At 32.7% G+C, this 25068-nt stretch overlaps 1 protein-coding gene across 1 annotated transcript in view; it reads left to right on the top strand.

The window, feature by feature from the left end:
* Window positions 1-19230, top strand: part of LOC147067873 (uncharacterized) — a 204209-nt gene extending 184979 nt beyond the window's left edge. Inside the window, exons 4-7 of the mRNA XM_085952828.1 lie at window positions 5571-5638; window positions 7909-8085; window positions 9532-9661; window positions 16589-19230. Of these exons, the coding sequence (XP_085808954.1) occupies window positions 5571-5638; window positions 7909-8085; window positions 9532-9661; window positions 16589-18918 (2705 nt within the window). The 3' untranslated portion in view covers window positions 18919-19230. The remainder of the gene's footprint in view (window positions 1-5570; window positions 5639-7908; window positions 8086-9531; window positions 9662-16588) is intronic.
* The last annotated feature ends 5838 nt before the right edge of the window (window positions 19231-25068 follow it).

Here is a 25068-nt window from a genome sequence, read left to right on the forward strand (position 1 = left end):
TATTATTTAAATGTCAATGTACTCTTGAAGAATTTTTATTTATTTAAAAGATGAAAATACTCAAATGATTTATCGATCAAAACCTTTGAATCGACCCCAACATCCATATATTTCCAGCCAGTATCGTATTTTATAGTAATCTATCATAACAGCCAGCGTATTAATAGTATTAATAATATAATAAATTCTATAAGTTTCTACTAGCCAAAGCTCTTCTCAGCTGTAATTTAATTAATATCTTATTATATCGATATAATATTGAATCATCCTCTTTATCGAATATTATTATGTATTTTAATTCAACTGTGGGTTACCGGTAAACTTTACATGTTAAGAGTTTTTAATTAATTTTATGATGTAAACCATTATGGTATTGCACGAACAAATTTTAATTAACTACATAAATGAGTACCTGCTTACTATACAATTTATTTAATTTTAATTTGTGTGGTATTTATCTGTTTCTAATCTTGTATATAGATAACATCGTGCATTAAAATTATTTTCTGATGTAAACATCGCGCATCTCTATGAACCAAAACAGCCAATATGTAAATGGCGCCACTTTACATGGCGCCTCCGTAGTTCGATTTTTAAAAACAAAAAAACACTTCGTCTAGATCAGAGTACATCTATATAAAAAGTTACAGAAGTCTATAATTAAATCGATATCTAATGTTTATGTTTATGGCAATAAACAATTTGTAACGTTTGGTTAGCTTCTCAAATGAATAGGTTGCTTGAATTTGAATACGGTAGATAGGTACACACCTAGGTATGGCAAATATTAAATTGTTAACAACATAGTAGTATGGCAGTTAATAATATGGAAATATGGCGCACCTCACATTTTTTCGTCAGTAATAATTTCGATTTCGAGGTTACGGTCGAGGACACCACTTTATTAAATATCAAAACATTCCATTTGGGTTTATGTAACAGTCAAGATCAAAATTGAATCATATAATATATTGATATACCTACTACAATTTTGACTTCGTATTTCTTTAAAAGCGATTTTCGGTATACAGACTTCCAACCGAAAGCTTATCGAGCTTTTGAGCTACATTTGGGTAAGTAAATAATATTATTTAGAATTCCTTTACGTTTTGGTGACTTGTTCACTCCGTCAAGCATTAAATTTGTGAAAAGGTGTGGATTATGTCGGTACCTAATAAAATATCACCATATCCTATAATAATAAATATGATATACTTATTAAGTATTATTATATTCTTTAATCCACAGTGATTTATTATAATCATTACCGGTTTGGCTCGCTGAGGCTTCGACGGACAAATCGATATATATAATTCATATATAAAAACATGTCATGTAGGTATGTATATTTTAATATTAGTAAGTTGTATATATTTTTTTTATCAGTTGAAAATTTCCGCCTAAGCAAACGAAATCAATCCTGATCGTAATAAAATTATGTGGATTAATAATATAATAAACATGTTTTATTTTAATTAACCCGTTTTCATTTTAAACTACACAATTTTAAGTAAGCTTTCAGATGAATGTTTAAAATATGACATGCATAATATTTTTTTATATTTCATTGTTTTCTTCCGTCTTATTAACGTCCCTATCCAAACGGACGCCCTTAAGCAGGCTCAGAATACCGCCCCTCAATATAATGTGAATTCATTACCTATCTACTACATTGTATTATTTGTGCATATCTTAAATGGACGATTGCGATGAAAATTGAAAAAAGGTCATTCGTAATCATTAGCGATCAAAATTATAAGACCATGTCAGCATCATGTCACCATAGCTAGCGAAAAAATCTCATCTCCACTAAATCTACCTTTGCAGCATTCGCATTTTGCCATCCTTAGAATGTATTCCATCCCTAAGCTACGCATGACTGGACTACCCACACAGATCGTTACAGACCAAACTGAAACTGAATTAAGTATTGTCCATTTTTTCTTATGTCCAATTTTATATTAATATAGACAGGGTGACCAAGACTTAATTGAAAACTGGGGTAAATTTTGATCTATTTTCAGCCTCAATATTTTGTTACTGCTTAAATGGTATGGGACCAAAGACTAGCTGGTATGAAATAATAATATGAAATAATTCCAGCTGGTAACTAGATGACATTGACGACAGTAATAGTTCAAAATGCCTTTTGAAGTATGCTGATTATGAAATCATACGATAAAGTCATTATGACGCATAGATTCTAATTCAAATGTCGCGAGTGTTCTTTATAAATGATACAATTGACATTTCAGATCTGGGTATTCGATGGATTGAATTTCACCAGCAATGTTACCGCATTCTCGGGATTATTCTGTAACAGCGAATCCTTGTCGATACGATGTTACAATAAATTATTAATCTGCAATTAGCAAATCCGCGCTAAGCTTATTAATACCTATATCCGTTGCGTAATGTTAAAGGTCTTTGAATTAATTTACTCACCGTTATTCAGTCCATACGACATTCTTTTTAGAGAAGTGGGCTGATAAATAGTAATTACCAATAACAGTATATTTATTTCATACATTGAACCTTAAAAAATAACCCTACAATATATAAAAGAAAGTTTTAAGAGAAAACTTGAGCAAAACACAAAAAATGCAGTCTTTCGAGACAGTATTTTTCTTAGTAAATATTTTATGAATAACACAAAATATGATTCTGTTAATAGAAATGTTTTGAAATATTGAATAAATATAAGCGAGAAACGTCTGTTTTTTATACTATCTATATCCCAATAATATGTTTTTACATACCCAACTTTGCTTTCTTCGATTCACTTCGAAATTAGATCTATGATACATTAAATTATAGCAATTTACTACTTGAATGAAAAAATTCTCCGCTAGACTCCTATATTCGTCAATAAAATTGGTGGAGAAAGGACGCAATAATTGTACCTGTTATAATAATAAAATTACTTTTACACTCAAAAAAATAAATCATTCCGATGAAAATTAATTATCCCAGCACGAAAATAATGTTAAAAAACGATTATTTTTAATTTAGTACACTAGAAATTCAAATTTAACAAAACGTGTAATATTTTTAATTTTACGACTTACGCTTGGGTCTAGGGATTCCAATCCCGGGATCCCGAGCTATTTTCGATACCTATGAATCCCGGGATTGATAAACATAATCCCGGGATTTCGGGATTGATTTTTTTTATCAATTTTTATGGAAAATAAAATAAAAGCGAAATATAACAGAAAACATACTTGTAATAAAATATAACTACATTATAAATAAACTGAGTTTGAATGAAGTTTGATTTATACCCATGTGTAGGTTGCCGATTCCTTTTATTTTTTCACGTGAATTATTAAAAATGGAAAGATTGGAAAAAACAATGCTTTGCACTTTTAACAAAGTATATCATACGTTTTACGGCAGTTTCATATTTGTCTGTCTAATTAGATTTATGAAGCGGAAAGGCCATAAATACGCCATGATTATTTGCTTTAATATTTTAAATCTCGCTAATCCATTCATTAAGTCTTTACTATCAGAAACAGCAATCTCCTATAAAATTCACATTATTATTTAAATTACAATATTATTTACTCCGTTAAACTTGTGTATTTCCAAGATTGAACGTATACAATATTAACAATAAATGTCTTAAATTGTATAAGTAAATTATACTAGATTTATTTTTGATCGATTTTATCAATGATATTTGTAAATATAAAATTTTTATATTAACAATGGAAAAAATGCCAATCCCGGGACCAGTCCCGGGATCCCGGGATTGTCAAATTGTAATCCCGAAATCCCGGGATCAGAATTTTGGCTCGGGATTGGATTCCCTACTTGGGTCGCAGGTGGATTACGGATCATTTAACGAATAGTGTGTATCCTTCATTCACTATGTATCATTCGTTACCAAAAAAACTGTCACATTAATGTTCTTACTATTACTATACATACCTACTTCAAACTGTATTGGTTTATAAGATAATTACATAATATTTCAAATTACCAAAAATGATTGGTGTTAATCAATTTTCTTAAGGCCATGCATTAGTTGAGGCACGGTCTAAAAAGTGGGTGGTCGCGGGTGAAAATGACGCCTGTCAAACGAAATATTATTTCTCATATAAATCCAACATACGTCCATTTTATGTTCTGTTTATTATTCTATTAGTATCAATAATAATATATTCATTGACATGTTTGCTTTTTAAAGTAAATGGGTAAATTTTTTAGTCATCTTTACACGATTTTAGAATTAATTGGCCCGTCGCCATCACGCAGCAAAGTGACGTGCATCCGACTCCACGTTCTCTCAATGAATGCGAAGCAAGTACAAATTTTCGTCGCGCGTACAGTTGAATATTATTTGGCGTTTCACTGATGCGTCACCTTAACACATTGCCTTGGAAAATGCCTTGTAACAAATTAAAACATATTGATTCAACATATGAATTTTCTCAATGAGCGATGCCCAAATAACCAACCACATTGTGTTGCCATATGCGCCAAATATAAACATAAACATCCTGAAGCGGGCCCCTAGGCTACGATGTTTGGCGGGCCCCCCCAGCCTATCGCTAAGGTTAAAGGCAGTGTAATGTTCTACAATAGTTTTTCCCAAATGATATTCTGAACTACAGGGTTCCGTGTAAAATGAATGGTATTCCATGTATTTTTTTAGCGATTTTTGGTATTTTTAAATAAATCCGCTGCAATTGTCGGCACTCAGCATCATATGAACCACTGATCGCGATCCACTTTTGTGATAGCCAAGTAACATGCGCCCCTTCGCACATGTTTGATAAACAGTCATTTTATTAGTCAGGAAACACTAAAAGTAATAATAAAATAAAATTCTAGTCGTCTAATAGCGCCGCAGGCGATTTTTCTTATTATTGGAGAAAATTTGTGGTTTGTATTTATCTCACTTAACTATCCACGCCGGGCCCCTAAGCTAGAGCCCTATCAGCCCCCCCTTGTGGGGGCCATGACTTACACTCTCAACACGTCTTGTTTCGGAGCCATATTCATTATGAGACGTTTGTGATAATATTGACATTTCTCTTACTTTTGCTGCTCTAATCAGGGATAAAGTGCTGAGCTCAAGTCAGTCTATCTATAAGCTAGGGCGACCTTCTTATGACAAAATCTTCCGTTGAATGATAGGGATGCAGACATTTATATCTCTTAGAATGCAGTATGATATAGTCAAAGTATGCTAACTTTCTAGTTTTTACTTCTTTGGTTATTTCTTCGACCTTTATCATCCTTAATATGCACCATACGTATCATACAGCCAGATTTCGAAAGTTTTGAGTTTTCTCAACACTGATTATGTGAGTATCTATACCTTCACTCCGAACAGTATAACCGAAAAGACAGCATCTCACCGTTTTCATTCTGATTCCTATGTTTATGATTTATGTTATGACTACATATTGTATTTTATTTGAACCATCCCTTCTGTCTTTATACAAGGTTATTAATGTGTTATCTATGTTTTGCACTCCCTACACCTCCATCAAACCTTTCGCAATATAGTATTTGAATAAAAAATGTTACTTATTTTGTTTTCATTTATTTTTCAGTTTGGCTGTGGCTACTTCTATTCATATTCCAAAATGAATTTTGCATCTCCGAGTCAGCTGAACCAGGGGTAAATGATAACTAATTCATTTTTCATAATTTACATAAAAAACTTTTATAATATTGGGTAAATAATTTTATCCCATCAAATCATAATACATACATATCCATACATATACTTTTGGTAAAACCTTCTAGTAAATAAGGAATATTGAAGCAATCATCAATAACAGTCTTAATTTACTCACAGTTTTTAGCCCCACCAGCAAACGTATTTAAGAAAAACTAAACGTTAAAAAGGCCAATAGCATCATAGATCAATCAGAATCATTCCTATTTTTAAAAAATGGTTGGTAACACAATGTATTCAAAATTTTAGAATCTTGGAATTTGCTTAAATTATCTAACTGACTATTTAGTAGTAAATGTACCTATACAAACACTCAGTCCGTTTAAATAATATATCGCTTATTTTTTTACGAATTCATATAACAGCTGTTTTAATGAGTTGGGATTTAAAATGTTATTTTTATTGAACCAGACTATTTTTCAAATAAACCAGTTTTATTCTTTACATAATTTATTTTGTTTTACGTGTAACGAGTGTTGCTGTATGCCAAAATGTTTGTACGAATAAAAAATCCCAAATTGAGTTATTCTGCCTACAAATTGATATACATACTTAAATAGTTGTTAATATGCCAAAATATGATACTAGATGTCCAAAGCCGTATAATAAAATATGGAGGTGTACCAAATGTTAAAAATGTGACATATAAATATATCACAGGTAGTGCAAATCATTATTATTATTGGGTGCATGATGTGTTTTGAATTAACGTTTCTATGAGGTCGCACAAAAAACGCTTTACAGGTTCGATTCTTAAAAAAACTAGATCACCTTCATTATTGCATTTGATTACATTCCATTATTACTTTTTGTCAAATAATTGTATATTATATATCGATAATAATACCTACTTACACCTGTTTAAACACATACTTACCAACAATGAATGTATATAGATATTAGGTTGGTACCTACTTCATGTTTTGCTTTTACCTCGATTATTTCAATAATTTAAATTTTACTTTCAGAAAATATTCATTACCTGTATATTTTTTACAAAATCACGCAATAGTCACGAACGTTTTGATAAAGCATATTCATAAAAACATCGAAGTGCATTTGTATTTCATTAATTGTTTTCACGCTACTGAGATGAGTGAGATACTCACGCTACTCTTCCATTAGGAAAAGGTTGAGAACTACCTATATTGAAGGCATACTGCTGAGAATAGTCACATAAGAAAGGAGAGAATTGTTAAACGTCAGAATGATACAAATTTTTGAAGATATTTTTTCATGAATATCCCATATAATCACTTTATATCAAGTGTCAGGTAAAACATAATATTGCGGGTATTGGAATCTTAAAGAAACTACTTAGGTTCTAAATCAAACCTTTCGATGTTAATTGCCATACTATCATTCACTAAAATATTCCAAATAGAGTTATATAATATTCTAGATGGAAGAAAAATACTAAATTTTCTCAAAATAAAAATTTAAAGAGAAATTAGCATTTGGAAAAAATAAGTCATAATTATTTTCACTAGAATAAAGATTTTTTTAGTTCTTTCGGCCTATTTTTCTTTTCATCCAGAAATTAAAAAAAAACCGTTGAGATCGTTGATCCCTTTTATTTAAACTATAGTATAAATATACTATACTCCTAGTATTATTGGCAACACATAATAATTATGTATTAAACGCCAGCACGTTGATTTTCAAGCAAATCTGGTGAAATATTCTTGGGAAATTTGAAATTGTGGTTTAAAAATACACCAGATGCGTGTTATCTAGCTATTCATATAGGAATATTCATATATTCCTATATGATAAGTTGGCAACGCTGATACTTTGTGTTTATAGAATTTTTTTCGACCATGTCCAATCCTATTAGGATCATATGGGTGGTAGTGGAGGTTTGTATTAACAGATTTTGTTTTTACGTGAAATGGATATCAGCCACTAATTGCTCAACCTATTAAGTCCATACTCTGACTCAAACACGAATTTAAAAACAATGTGTGTATTTGTCAGACCCAGGATTCGAGCCTGGGACCCACGATACTATAGGCCGACGTTTAAGCCGCGCGGCCATCGTGGGTGTAAGGATATAATATGTACTTTAATTCTTGCATAGGGTCAAATGCCACGCTCACTATTTCTATATTGTCAACCATGCAACTCGTGGATGGCTCTAGCAGCATCATTAGAAGGCGAACTTACAAAGTGGAACGTATAATTATATAGTCATGTGCTTTTGATTCCAGTACCTGGACTTCGACAACCTTCCTGAGACAAACTTTTCTTGCACGGGAAAGGTGATCGGAGGTTATTACGCAGACTTGGAGACGGACTGCCAGATGTTCCACGTCTGCACCATAGGTCAATTGGAAGAGCCTATGGACATCAAGTTCCTATGCCTCAATGGCACCGTTTTCGATCAGGTACGTGGGGAAGGCATGAATTTCTTGTAATCACAAATTATAAAATACCGCACATAACGTTATATCCAATAGTACTCGTATTACGACTTATTTCCATGCAGTTATTCAATCAAATCTGTACTAATTTTAGATATTATTTTTCGTATATTTACCAACTCACATATACCTACGATCGTGGTTTTTTTCTGATTATCTACAATTATATATGCATACAAATTAGTGTTATAAACTCGCTTTTTTCACCATTCGTTCCATATTATGAAGTGAGATTATATGTTTTTTAGTAGTATTTTATAATATCAAGTGTGTCAATACATTATTTGTATTGACTGTTTGAATATTTCTTGTCATTAAAATCAACAATTATTGTCCGGATAAATATTTCCAATGATGAAATAATAAAATTACGTCGCTGCCTTCCGTTTCCAGTTCAAATGTTTATTTAAATATAATTAATGCCTACTACTTTATTTATTATTAACTATCGTCATGTATTCTTTCCGGTATTATGTATATCTACCAGTGGCGAAGAGTGGAGGTAGGCTGTTAATATTCAACATAAACAGTGCACACTAAACTTTATCAGTCAACCCGGTATTTGTTTTTATTGAACTAAAACTACAATGTGTAGATAGTGTTTGTTAGTTTTTAAATTTCAATTAAATCCTGCCTAATCCAAGCCATAATAGATATTAGTCAAAAAATATTCGTTTACCTATTAAATATTTTTTATCGATTACGGTTTGGTTTAATGAATTAAAAAAAATTATCCAACACCATCTGTAATAATATGTATTTTAAATTTAACGAAAACAAATAAGTATGACTGAAAAAGTGTGCACTATTTTGGTAGGATCGCCTATATCACACCTAAACTATTATGGTTTGGTTTAGGCAGGGTTGAAATTGAATTTTAGAAACTAACCAGCACCATCCGTAAATTGTATTATTGCTTCAATGATAAAAAATACTTACTTTAATACTTCTGACAAAGTTTGGTGTGCATTATTTATGTCGAATCTTAACAGCCTACCTCCACCCCTCGCCACTGACATCTACTAGCATTCAAAGTAGGCATATTCTGTGCGGCGCTAGCGAAAACAATTATTACCCTTTCTACGAACCCAACTGTATATACGTATTTGTATTCTTCCTTTATTCGCTGCCCCTAAGAATTGCATGAACTGCTTAACCCTACAATACATCCATCAGAATTAATATTATTCGTGTATTGATAGATTGATCTGCGAATTTTATACAAACTTCTCACATTGTTGCAAATCTTTAAAATAGGCATTTTAGAGGAAAATATTGATACCGCAACGAGCAAACTGTTGGCGAGCATTGATACTTAAACAGTGAGCTGCAGTCGTCTGCATATCAAAAACTGAAACTTGTTTTTTTATAATGTCAGTTTCATTCGATGTTCTTTTTGTTCTTTTTCAGGAGACTAGGGTATGCGAAAGAGTCGACGAAGTGGACTGCAGCAAATCAGAGCATTTCTATAGTTTAAATTTGGAATTATACGGAAATACTGCACCACCCATTATAAAGGCTGATACATCATCACATCGCGGTAATACAATATCATTTGACATTTTTCCTTGTTTTCTGTGACTTATTTTGCTATTTTGCTTTACATAGGTATATAATAACATAACTACACTGTTATCATTACAATTAATCATGTAGTACTTAAGGGGGATGTCATCAAAAGTTTCGATTTCATAGAGCCATCTATTCCCCGAATTACAAAGCATATAGCTCAAAATTATTTCAGAATCTAATTCCAATTACAATCCAATTTAAATGAATCTTCGAGGTATCTTATCTAGATGTCACTGTAATTATATATTGATAAAAAAAATCTAAAAACATATGATATAATTACAGTTATTATTTAAACAATGGTATATATATTTTTTGCATTTTATTTCAATCGGACTTTTTTTATATTCTGTCAGATTATTATAAAAACATACGTGGACCATAGACCTGGTAGTACCTTATAATAATTACTTATGTGAGTTTAATTGGAATGGATTGGATTGTATTAGAATTTTGATTTTATAGTAAAATTAAAAAATATATATACATATAATAATATTGTCAAATGATATTTATCTGTGATAAAAATCTGTGAATTATTGACATTCTCATAGTAATGAAGATAATTAATTATGTATTTTAATTAATTAATAAGTAATTTAAAAAAATAACGAGTTATCTATTTTATTTTACCACAGTTACATCACTAGTGCTACATATGCCGCACTTACCCAACCTTTTTGATTTCATTTAATATCTTCTGTTCCCTAAGGAAATTTACCACCATAAACAATGGAAATGTTGCACTTAAAATATTATATTATCCTGAGGTTGATATATTTTTCGACTGGTAATAATTATGAGAAATAATTTAACTAGATGCTCTTACCCCAAATGCGGGGGTAATAGCGTCTACTCGTCTTGTTTCCTTAAAACGTTTTTATTATAATTATTCATGCAACATTTAGATCTAATGAATATTATGGTAGTCGAAAAATAGATCATTGGTGAACAGTCAACAAAAATTTCGAAAAGATATTACAATCGTGTAAAGTTCAACATCAGCTTAAAGTTCATCTAGTCAATTTACATGCCGCACTTACCCTAACTCACCTTACCACATTTAAATAGTATGCTAATTATATCGATTGGCCACCTAATCGTTACGCGCTAGGTGCGTCTTTAGTGTCCAAGTTGATATGCCTACCCAGGGTTTAAAAAAAACAAAGGTGCCAGAACTCACTTCTTGCCAAACTTCTTACCTACTAAGGAAAATAGTATTCAAATATCATTTAAAGCAACTTTTCCTATGCCAAGAAGCGCATAAAAAAATTAAACAAACAAACATAATATACAAATAAAACAACTAAAATTGAAAAAATAAAATTGAAAAAACATCATAGGTATAGATATTTGAATAAAAGTATATAAGTAGTGATTTCCATGGCCCCCAAATCCTGAAGCGTGCCCCCCGTCCAGGATCTTTGGCGGCCCCCTACCTATCACTAAGGTTAAAGGCAGTGTGACGCTCTATAGTAGCGTTTTTCAAATGGTGTTCGAGGTAAAATTAAGGGTATTCATTCAGTGTATCAACAAAAATTAACCAAAAAATGCAATTAATTACACAACCACATATTTTAAAATGTTAATACGCCTGAAGGAAATTGCAGGTGATTTTTTTTTACGATTGGGCAAATTTGTGATGTGCGTTTATCTCATTTATCTGGTCAATTCCCCAGGCCAGAGCCAGTCCCCCCTTTGTGGGGGCCATGGTGATTTCCAAAGTTCAGTCCAATTTTCGTTTGGCAAATCGTCTTGATTCCTTTTCTGAGAGTTTATGGATGAATGTCTTCAATCGAGTAACCACCGATCAACGTATTTTGAAGGACCATAAAGTGTCAAAGGTGGTCCGACGAGTTTGATGAACAAAAGTCCAGAAACTGTTTTGGTCTTCAAAGAAGCTCTTATTGGGGTGATAATTAGATTCATTTGCATAAATTCACGTTCACATTCACTTGAAGAAATGGTAATAGAATTCAATGCATATATTATATCAAACGCGATAGTTTTTCAGGATATGTATGTCTTTTTATACGAGATGATTCAGGAAAATTAACTTGTACCTACCTACTGCGTAAGCGCGAACATTATTTCGTCTAATTGCTTTTTTATAACTGAGAATGTCTCAGGAACAGTTACCTAAACTGAGGTTGCCATGCACTCAAGTGTGCTTCAACCGAATTTATATGACTAGTCAAGAGTGGCCATGAAGGAAAGGAACACATAAGCAAAATTAAAAATTGTGGTAGCTAATACAAAACTGATAATTATTAATTATCTAATGAAGTAAAAACAGTTACTTTTTTTCTTTATTTCCTATTTTTTTATTTAAGTAGGTAATTCAAAAATTATCGTTGTTAGTGTTATTATTATATAAAATCGCTGAAATTAATAAATAGGTACCTACCTAAACCAGTGATGTCCCTAAACAAAATGCCGCCCCTAGGCAGCGCCAGAATACCGCCCCATTTTGTTATAAGTACACTATTTTTATCATCCTTTCATGACTCCAATATCTGAGAAAGGTGTTGTATGGTTACAGTACTAACAAAATAGACCACTAAACCTAATTTAAATGCCATCTCTACTTTAATAGACAATATTGAGAGCCCACGGATTCAGATACATTTAAAAATACTACACCTGACAACTTGCATGTATCATTGCTGCTCACCAAGGACGTGTCGTCGAAGGACAACGGAAGTAAACTAGACATCACGACCCCGACAAAAAATACCGTCCTGTTAAACCTATTATGTTAATTAATGCATTTTATTTCCAACCAATGAGCTGAATTTTAGCTAAGCTGTGGTACCTACCTATTTCTATATATACCTAATGATTCTCCTCAATTTGCCACCTTTCGAGTAACTGCCGCCCCCAAGCGACGCTCATTCTGCCTACCCCCACAGGACGTCACTGAGCAGAGATCGCGACGCTCTTTTGTGATAGCCAAGTAACATGCGACCCTTCGCCATATTGGATAAATAATCATTTTTATTAGGAAACACGCAAAAAATAATCGGTGTGTGTATTTATGTACGCGCGTTAGAAGTTATATTTCTTTGGCGTAACAAAATAAAAACAAAACTTGTGATAAACTAGATTCTTTGACTAGATCTTAATTATCTGTCTTATAATGCACCCACGATCAAACGATGTATTTGGCGATAGTACATATTATTGGATTATATTGTATTGTAGTTGAAAGCCATGCAGTCGATGTGATCTGAATTTCACTTGGCACTCACGATCAATATCTATAATAATATTATATTGGGATATGAAAACCATTAAAGAAAGTTTTTAAATTAAAAAATTTAATATTATTCCGCGACCAAAGAGTTGCCAATGTGATATCGAAATCTCCACGTAGTTATTTGAAAATGGAAAAAGATTTTGACAGCCGCTCCGAGAAAAATCGAAAACAAAAGACATTATATGAAAAAAATGGTCGCCCAAAAAATCCGCGCATGCGCATTTTCTCACTATAAAATATCGTAGGGGTATAAACCCCCCCCCCCCTCGCCAGCGGATCCGGCTCATTTAAAATTTGCACGTCGAAGTCACCGGAACTCTGACAACTGTTTTGATTTTCTTTTGAAGTTAGAAGCTAGAAAAGTAGAATTTCCCTCACAATACGTACAATATAGTAACTTTATTATATATTTGGGTATTTTTTTACTAAAAAAAAATTTTCTTCGGTAATTACAGCATTTCGTTCACGTACCTTGAATAATATTTTGTTTTTTTACATAATAATATTAATATTATCTTATTATTACGTAACAAAATGTATGAAACGCAATAATAAAATTACTACTTCTCTTATAGGCGGAGCATATAGGTATCACAATAAACATAGTTTTTCCACAACGAATAATTTTCTTATCAACACAATTAAGAGAAAAACGATTAAATCTGGAAAACTATTAACCCATAGCTTACGGGCCGCACAAAATTGTGTTTTTGCTAATTACTTTTCAAATGCAAATTAACACGTTAATTACAAAATTAATTAAAAGGGCCCGTAAGCATTGTTTTAAAAATAATCCATACTCCTTATTCTATGGGCACGATGGTCGGCTATGATCACGTCATTGCGCGAGACGTCATGTTTCAGATTTGTCAAATAATAAAGTGTGATATAAGATAGAATTGACGTTTTAATAGCCCCATATGAATAAAAACTAGAGTAAAGGAGGGCCGCTTATTGGAATGCCGGTGATTTATTCTAGACACTTAAAGACAATTTTAATTATTTCTCGGTTTTTTTATTTTATTTTGGCCAACAATAATAAATTCGTTTCTACTTAGGCAACGGAACAATTCTTAGTACATATAATAATAAGTTCGCTGCTTAGGGAACGGAACAATTCTAAACCATAATATTATACTGTATAATCATCACGATTGCATTATCATACTGTGGCGTAAAGGCAGTGCGTTCGGCTGATAACCGAACAATCGTGGTTCGAATCTAATCGAATGCGATTTTTTTCGTGTGAAAAAAAATATATGTGTTACATGTCACACGCCAAAAATACACTCTGATCTGATTTTCTAAACGCGCATAAAGAAGTATAACTTCAAAAATAATTATAAAATAAAATTCTGCTCGACTTTTTTGTGTGGGTTTATCTCACTTAACTGTTCGACCTGCCTCGCCAGGCCCCCCAGGCTGGAGCCCTGTTAGCCCCTCGTTGAGGGGGTCATGATGTGGATCCAGTGACGTCCCTAGACAAAATGCCGCCCCATTTCTATACAGTATTTTTTATCATCCTTTCATGACTCCAATATCTAAGAAATGTGTTATATGGATACATTACTAACAAAACATATACCCACTAAAACATAAAAAATTAAATTTAAAATATTTTCCCCTAAAAGTGGGGATTTTTTTGATGTTGGTTATTCTTACATGTCATTTTTGAAATACATTAATTTACTCTGTTTTGAGAAATTAAGGGCGATCCTTGTCGCTTTTGGTCTTAAACTTGGAAACATTTGTAATGATATTAGTTTTTAGCCTGAGATCGCTAAGGTTTAAGATATAATAGCGGCGCGACACTACGATATAGACTCAAATCGTTGACATCTTTAATTTTGAGGGCTAACGCAACTTCCATGCGCCATGGTTAATTAGTCAGACTCTAATTATTCGCAAATCTGCACGTTTCGTTTCTGGTCACCAAAGACGTCGAAGAGCAACGAAAGTAAACTAGACATTGCGAACCCGACAAAAAACCACAGTCACATTAAACCTTTTGTATTAATAAATATATTTTGTATCCAACCGGTGAGCTGATTTTTTTAATGGGTAGATATCTTCGTTTTTACTAAATTTGGTAGCTATTTCTTTATAATATACCAAATGATTATCCTTGATCTGCCGCCCTTCGAGCAACCGCCGCCCCCAGCGACGCTCAATCTGCCTACCCCCATGGGACGTCACTGACCTTAACAATATAAGTTTTAATGAAAAATTGTATGAGTTTGTTTGTGGGGGGGGGGGGGTGTAAATTTACCACACACACAATATAAAAAATAGAGGGAACGTTGCTAGAAGTGTATTGAAATTGACTGATGATGAATGTTTGCTTTATTTTATCAATATACAAGTAAACAAATGAGAAGACGGCTTAATTTTAATGCTAACATAAATTTCTCAAATTGTTTCAGACCATTCGTAATAAAATATTTCTTTTGTTTAAATCGTAGTTTGAGGGACTTTTCTAAACTTGGTTTCTAAACAACACCACCATTCGTCAGGAATGAATTCATCATAGGGGAGTGTTTCCGATGCTCATAAAAATAAGTTTACGGCAATTAGAAAACACACCAATTCAAATCTTATAGAAAATATAATTGCCACTTTTCGCCGTTAGAGGCGCCACCTCCTGGTGCATAGTAATTAAAAAATGTTAATTGACAAAAACCTCATTAAAACGCAATTAAAATATTACATAAATTATATCTAAAAATTAAAAAAAAAATTGAACAAATCGTCGTATTCGTTTGTTGCAATTATTCAAAAATAACCGAATAAAATACATTTTTATTTTTCGTAAAAATCAATGTTTTTTAGATTGAAAAAAAACATTATAACTATAATTAATTGACAAAATAGATACACCAGTTCCAAGAAAACTTATCAAACAACATAAATCGATAATTTTGTTTCAAGAAATTACTTGGAACAATAAATGTATCTAATAGTAAAACCCTTATTTTTAGCCGTTTTTTCTTATTTGTCGCTTTCTCTTTGAAATAAAAAAATATATTTTATTTTTCCCATTGTACACAGTTGTCACAGTTGAAATTGTGAATTATCAAAAAAAATGTCTCAAATTGCCAGCTTCGTATTTTTCCGCTAGGTGCCTCTGGTAGGTAAAGATATCACCTTAATTTCTTCGCGACGTAGGGTCATTTATTATACCCAAGCGGGCTACGGATGCTCCAAGACTATAATGATCGGCTCTACAGCGATTTTACATTTTAGAATCAACCAACTATATTGTTCGCTAAAGGGCATTTAATATTTACAGTATAATATATATATTATATACACGAGATTATTATATTGTATTTACTTGATTTACGAGATATCATAGGAGAGATCATTGTTATATTGCCGGTTTTCCTATCAAGTTTACGGACTGGGCTGACATAAACTGATAATTTACCCGAGATTTTCCATTTTTTACCAATTTAGAACATATTATAAATGTTCCCTATTGGTTGTGACAAATAATTTTGAAAAAATAATAAAAAGATTCTATATATGATAAACATCATTTAAAAATATTTGAATTTCAATGATTTTTCTGTAATTTTGGAAAATTGCCCTATTTCTCAAAAATATTTTTTTTATATCTTTTTTTCTGGTTTACAGATGCTGATGATGAAGAAGAAGAAGACGAAGAATATGATCTCGAAGAAGTATACGACGAGACGTCAACTACGCCGAAATCTACAACAGTCGTCACTACCACAACGACTACCACAAAACGACCCATCACGACGACCACCCCCCGAGTCTACCACACCACACCCAAAACCACCTACTATCACACCACCATTCAGTCTTACCACGATTCCAGCGACACAGAAGACGACACCTATGACTTAATCGACGACAATGATAACAGCGATGTTCCGAAAAAGAATGCGACAACGCAATCTAGCCACCACTACCAACATTACAACACCGACTCTCAGCTGCAGAGGCCACAGCCAAATTTATCCGGACAGAAGAACAAATACAAAGACTACGATGTTCAGAGCAGCGGGGAAGACGATTCTAAATCTACGAACGTCGATGATAATTCACAACTTTTTAGCCCGCAAGATTTTATATATCATCACAATAAACAAAACGACGCCAGCCGGAAGACTCCTGCCATTTCCTTCCAGCAGCAATCGTTCTCCAGCGACGGCCAAAATTCACATGTCACCGTCACCACTCACACTGGACACGGAACGTACAATGCTGATGGACTGAAATCCGCTAATAACGCTAATGAAAATTCTCCCATTAATAGAGCCTACTTAACTAGCTCCACGCCGCAGTCTGACACTAAAAAATATGTTGAAAAATTCAACACTTACCAACCTTTCAATACACCAAAAAGGACTCCACTGGTACCGACTCCAAACACCCATGGGAATATACCGACCGGACACCAAGGTCTCTCGGCTCCCAAACAACAAAATGAACCACTTTACTTCAGCTTCAGAAAACCGCAATCGCCTCAAGGATTCAAACCGAGTCAGTCGAGTTCTTCAAGCCCGAATCAAAATCAAAAACAGATTTCTAAAGTGCCCCCTAAAGCTTTCCAGAGCTACCAGCCATCAGAGAGACATGAAATTTCTATCGAAAGTGAATACGATTTCGAAAAATTGACACCTACGTATCCGTTTATCCATCAAGATTTTTCACAATATCATTATGAACACAAACGAAGTCAAGAAGCTGATAAATATGAAGATAAGACAATATCTGAAAAAACCGTGGAAACTACCACGATTACGTCTACTCCTTACTATAACACGTGGGCGACTAGAAATAATAACTACACTAAAAGTCTCCCCCGAGTTATTGTCACGGCGAGTGCATCAGTCAGCGACAGTAATGGTAAAAAATTGAATTACACCGTTGGAAGTCTTGTCCATGCTGTCAAGCCTCTCGTACCCACAAACTATGATAATTATAAAGAATCAGATGTATTGTTGGATCCCTTCTTCCTTGATGTTCCAAAGTTAGCCAGGAACCGATCTAAACGAAGTAACAAAAAACATTTGAGAAATAGAATAGTGAGGCAGACCACATTTGAAGTATACACTGAAAAAAACCAACAATTTAATAAAACTACCTCAACTACCACGCTAAGCACCGATTTAGAAGATCCTATTAGTATAGACCTAACACCAACGAATACGCCGCACAACGACAAATCAAATAAAGATGAAGATCAAAATCTCTCAAAAAAATCGACAGTAATTACAACAACTCCTTGGATTCCTCCCGATTACGTTGATGATAATTATGAACCCTTGACGTACGAAAATAATGAGTCATCTAAGAAAAGAGGTTCAGAAGATTCCATTTACAATGAATCAAATAAAAAATCTACCGAAAAACCATTCTTAGGATTTAAGGTTATAGGAATATCAAATTCCAATAAACCAAAATCTCAAAATAAAATTAACAAAATAACACGATCACTAACGCCTAAGCCTAACGCAATGAACTCACATAATACAAGCACAATTCAGGGTATCTTAAATGACCACTTCAAGAAAACAGATGTAATTATTACCGATTCGATTGCAAAATCAAAAACTTTTGAACCTACGACGGAAAACAGTTCTGCGAAAACAACACTAGACGTAGCCACAATAGAAAGTACCACAGTGAGCTTTGTAGATTCGAAAATCAATTCAAACAATTCGTCACAAAGTTTAAAAAAGTACAATCTAACTTCAGTGAATTTAGTGACTATGGGTGAAAAAAATGCAACCACCGTGAAATTTTCGTGCAAGGGGAAAAAATATTACAAGTTTTATCCTGATAAAACTGATTGTAGGACGTTTCATTTTTGTTCCCCGGGGTTCAGCCCGCGGCAAGTGCTCGATATGGTGTTTAGTTGTGATTTAGGAACATTTTTTAATCATAGTGCCGTGAGTTGTACTCATGAAAAACCAAATGACTGCGAGAATTGATGAAAGTCTCTTCGCTCGTTTGTAGACTATTCGTGAATAAATAATGGTTTTACATTATGTATATTTTATATCCCCTGTACAGTTAAAATATTGATATTTAAGTTATAGGTGTGTATTTACTATTGTCATGTTTTTAAGCTCTCTAAATGTGTAATTAGGTAAATTTATTAAATACTATCCAATCGATACTAATAATAATATTATACTTAATATTATATTAAATGTTTTTTACCGAAGTCATTGAAAGTATTGTTTTTGTATGTCTGTAAAGAAATTGTTCATGAAAACTGTTAAAAAATAAAATGAATATGAATTGAGAATATTTAATTATTTTTTTTAAAAGATTTATATTTAAATGATTATTATCGGGTTTTTAATACATTCTTAAGCGAAGAAACATTAAAGACTATTATTATATATATTATTAAAGATAATTAAATAAAATGGCTCCATTTTCCGTTGTTTGCTTACAGAAATTACACAAGAAATTAGTTTTATGAACACTTTATCGGGTGTGTTAATCCAGAAAGTTTGTTGAATAGGCACATCACAATTATTAATTATTTATATAGAAATAATCAGTGACGTCCCGTAGTGTGGCACATTATAAAGGTTGGTGAATGAAGGAACGTATACAAATATTACAACGAGGCAGTGGCGGTTTTCCGTCAAGCAGACGATATGGTCGCTTCATTGGAAAGTAACGATATCTTGGTTTAAAAAAAATAATCGTAGCATAAACAATCCTGACAACATAACTATTATTGTATTGTAAAATATATTTTAATGGCGGTTTAGCGTACCTATAGGCAAAATTTTCACATGGGTGCCTCCAAACTTCTCAGCGCCACAGACCTCCACTTACCTAAAACCACCTCTGTCTAGGAGCATTTTTCATGGAAATGATCTAATTCTCAGTAGATGATGTGTATTTTTTTTTCTGTATTTATTCGTCTGCTTAAAATGGAAATAAATATTAAAAAAGGTTCTAAGTACTTACCTAACGAATTTTCAGGAAAAAATTAACTAAAAATGGGAAAGAATGGCATTATAACTCTGCTTAATGACCGCCTAGGGATGTCACTGGAAATAATTAAATAATACCTATGTATCCTACAATATCGAGTCGCAATTTGCTATTTTACAGAGACCAATTTGAAATGTGACATTTATAAATTTTGTCCAAGCGTCAAGTTGAAGAAAACCCTTTTCAATAGAGATGATAGTGGGTCAAAAAAGGATTCCGGGATTACTAATTTTCATACAAAATATGAAATAAAAAAAATCGTTCAAGGTCTGAACAAAAACTAAACTAAGTGCGAGTGAGAAAGCATCATAGTAAGATAGCGGACATTATGAATAAACGACTTAGTGAAGCTAAGTCGTGAAGCCGGTAAATATTGGTTTGTCTAATGTGCTTAGGGTAAAATCGGGAGTACGTGTTGCTGAAATTTAATATAAGTAGTTTTGTTTTGCGATATATAAATTTAGTGGTCAATGTGTTTAGTCAACTTAATAGAAAATATGGTTAACTGTATTGTATTGAAATGTGATGCAATGTGCCGCACTGAGAACCGAGATGTGGTATAACGTTTTATAAGTAAGTTAATAATAATAAAATTGAGGTTCAACTGTGCGTAACAACGCAAAGAAACCGGCTTCATATAATCGGACAATATTCTCTCTCTATGCTTATTACTGCTCTGAGTTTCACCTATTTTTCTTTGGCATACAAAAATAGCACTTACTTAATGAAACTTGGTCCACTGATTTGCATAGGGAAACCGTAGAAGGCTCCATATAGAAGAAGATTCAACATCTTTAGACTCGTCAGTCGTCATATATTTTCTACTAACTACCTAAACTAAAAAATAGGTATTGCTTTAACACGAAATAAACCTTTCTGGTACAGTTTGAAGACGTTGAAAGATAGATTTATTCTAAACAATCGTAAACAATTTATTAATAGTATAGTACCCAAAATGTTACTTAGTCCTTTTGTCCTAGCCGCTTCGTTGTGTATTTATCCCACAGGTGGATAGTATACCTACCTACAAGTTGTTCAGCCTTATACCAGAATAGGTATGGAAATGTCTACTCAATACTGTTTTGACTTTCACTGTGATATAGTTCAGACTAGGGTTTCCAATCCCGGGACCCCGAACTATTTTCGATACCTATGTATCCCGAGATTGGTAAACATAATCCCGAAACTTTCGGGATTGATTTTTTTTATCATTTTTTATGGAAAATAAAATAAAAATGAAAATATAATAGAAAAAATACTTTTAATAACATATAACTACATTAAAAATAAACTGAGTTTGAATGAAGTTTGATTTATTAGCCGTGTGTTGCCAATTCATTTTATTTTTTCACATAAATTAATAAAAATGAGAAATATTGTAAAAAAACAATGCTTCGCACTTTGAACAAAGTGATTCCACCATGATCTCAGACGTTTTACGACAGTGTGATATTTGGTTGAGTAATTAGATTTTTGAACCGGAAAGGTCATAAACCATGATTTACTTATTTTAAATCTCCCTAACCCATTCATTACATCTTTACTATCAGAAATAGCAATCTCATATAATATATTATGCAAACACTAAACACAACATTAACAATAAATGTCTTAAATAGCATAAATTTAATTATACAAGATTTATTTTTGACCGATTTTATCAATGTTTTTTGTATAAGTATATAAAAATTTAATATTAACTATCGAAAAATCCCGGAATCCCGGGATCAAAAATTTGGCTCGGGATTGGCTTCCCTAGTTCAGACCAAGATACATGAATGTCTGCATACAAATTATACCTACAATGGTTTGTAAACCTTTGCTGCTATATAGGTGCACGCCAATTTATAGTCCACACATTACATTTTTTCTCGACTTCACCTAGATAACGTAGATATTCCGAAAACATAAAAAATATTGCCACAGTGTTTATTATCAATACATTTTTCACATGTTTTCCATCCTCGGCAAAATACAAAATAAAGAAAATCATTTATATAAAAACATTTGAAATGCATTTCAGTATACAAATTGTATACAACTTGTACACAGTGACTATTTATTTTGTCTACGAGTAGCTGATTACATCTCGGTCTGAGCTATGGGTACGTAATCATACCTATACTTGGTATCGGTAACGTACGGAATAAAAGTATCAAAGTATTGATACGTACAAACTATCGCTTTCAGAATAATGCTTCTCGCTGACAAATTTCTTACGAAAAAAACGGAAAATTATCAGTATAAAAAAACGTATCTAAAGAAAACTATCGGTACTTTTTTGACGACCCATAATACAAACGTATTCGTAAATAAGTAGGTACATATGTATTTATGTGGTTGATATTAGATATAGTGATCGAGCAATCTCATCTTGAGAACGCTCAAGAAATAATCAGTAAAGGTGAATCGCGAATCTCGAGAAATAAATTTTCCAAAATTTCGTAAATTCTCATTTCTCGAGGGATCAATGAGAATCTCGAGAATTCGAAGAAACACTACTAGGAAGACAAAATAGTTTTTTTTTTTTTTAAATAACAAATGAAATTTGAAAAGGAAAAAGAAAATCGCATAAGAAAAAAGCAATTCACTGTAAATTTTCCGTTATTTTTATAGAAATACTTAAAAAAAGGTCTGGAATTTCATATCAAATAAACTAATCCTTATTTTTTATTTGGCATTATGTTGAAAAATCCAATATTTTAGGTATACGGGTACAATTTTGTTATCACGTTTGTCATTTGAGGGACGGTCTTTGAAAATACTCAATTCGTAATTAAAACGTATTATGTTCGAAAATAAATGCCATGATTCTAATACATATTGGTTTTTGTTAAGATTTTATAGAAATAATCTGTTGAAAACACACACACCACAGAAACTTGTCGTTTTCCATTTTAAAACAAACTGTCAAAACCATAAACTTAACATTCATTAAAAGTAATGCCATGCTGTTACTTTGTATAAAAAATATTATATAGTACAATATAGGCTATCTATACTGTATAACCTTTTGTTTATAAAATATACACTGATCATATCTTCTCACCTCTCAATGGTATATATAATATGATGATCATGTTTATTTTGCGGAAATAGTGTACCCACAAGAAAATGTCCATTTTTGGACACGAAAACTTTTTAAACTCATTGTTGCAGGCTTTCCTTTTCTTTTTAAGATGCCAATCTCGAAGTTGGGTGTTTTCTCGGGTTCGGAAAAAATGAAGTACCAACGATTTTTAAAATAAAGGACAAAGCTGGATTTTGATCATGATCAATATAGGAATGTTCTTTTAAATAAAGGGCGGATGGTCGGTATATGTGGATTGTGGTGATAATATCCAACGTATTAATTTTACAGGTAGGTATGAACAGTTAATTAATTTAAAAAAACATTTTCGAAGGCTCACTACGAAAAAGTTACTAGTCTTTTTCTTTTCTGTGTCCGTTCCCTAAGTGGAACATATTATGGATACCATGCGTCGCCTCCAAAAGTCCCTTTGCACATCAGTCTTTTTGAAACTTCCAATGACGCATCTTCAACTTAGATATTGTGACGAAATGCTGCAAGGTCTGCTCTAGGCTTTTTATTGTTGGCTATAATACTACCTCAGACCCGGTATCTACCGCAAACGTATGTTGTGAAATCTCAGCATCCGAATGATAATATTAGTAGGTAATCAGTAGGGAGCGGATTTACATGCAACAAAAAACATGATTATATACATGCACATATGCACTTAAAATCATTAAAATATGCACTAAAACCAACGAAATATGCAGTTAAAAATTTAGATTTTTATGGAAAAAAACTGTACCTAAATGCCCACTTCACCCAATATTACTGATAAAAATCGAATAACAAATTAATAATCTCAATCAATATACTTAATACAATAACAAAAAACACAAATAATCAATATTGAGTTAATCAATTACAATTTAAAAAATAGTTTGTTTACAGTACAAGTCAGTGGCGCACCCAGGATTTAATATGGGGGGGGGCAAGGAGGAGAATGTAAATTAGTCCTATAGGTTCTTTTACTTCTTCACAGCCTAATTTCTCGTTTATCGGTCTTTTGTCTATTGCACTCGGTGTACCTACATCATGGTCCCCACATCCTAAAGCGGGCCCTTAGGCTAGGATATTTGAGGGGCCCCCTACCTACCGCTAAGATTAAAGACAGTGTGAAACACTACATTAACGTTTTTCAAATTGTGTTTCAGTTCAAATTAAGGGTACTTATACAGTGAGTTATTGGCGATTTTTAATACATCTACTTTAATAATGGAGCTGTCGAGTATTGACACATAATAATCGAAAAATATATTGCACAATTATATAAGTAATTGAAAATGTGCATGGCCTTGAAGTATAATAGCGACTTTTTTACTATTAAAGCTAATTCATGATGTGTGTTTATCTCTCTTATCTGGTCAACCCGACACGCCGGGCCCCCCACAGCCCGGGCCCCCAGACTAGAGCCCTGTCAGCCCTCCCCAACCATGACCTACACCACTCCGGAATTCGGGTGCAAACCGAGAATTTTTTGACAGTTCCATTAGGGATTGGGTTTCTAAAAAAACCTGACATAAGTGTTTCGAAATTTTTGTGTTAGAAATTCAAATCTAAGAATTTTTTCTAAAAGGGTGCTGGAGAATTATTACAAATCATTTTTTGCCGTGTTTTTATTTGTCTAAGCCCAAATGTATAGTTTATTGGCTTTCAATTTCAATGTTTAAAATCATTCTGATAATTTTAATTTTCGGGGGGTGCCAGGGCCCCTTGACCCCCCCCCCCCCCTTGGGTGCGCCACTGGTACAAGTACAAATAATTGAATAAGAAATGCAATTTAAACTACTTATACACAACTTTTAAGTTACAATATTCTGCTCTGGCATTAAAATTTTCCGCATATCTGTCAGTATTTTGTTTACATGCGAAAATGACCTCTCAACGTCCACAGAGGTGATTGCGCAAAATTTAAATAAAGGTGCCCGAATTGACTTACCTTTTTTTGATAAATCCACAGCTCGGGGATGCCATCAAAAATGCAAGTGCATATAAACTATCTACCTACATAATTTAGTAAGATTTCGATAAAATAATTTAAAAAAAAAAA

Source organism: Rhyacophila brunnea, unplaced genomic scaffold (genome assembly GCF_057557595.1).
Source record: "Rhyacophila brunnea isolate RB1 unplaced genomic scaffold, BYU_Rbru_1.0 scaffold_3, whole genome shotgun sequence".
Lineage (NCBI taxonomy): Eukaryota > Metazoa > Arthropoda > Insecta > Trichoptera > Rhyacophilidae > Rhyacophila > Rhyacophila brunnea.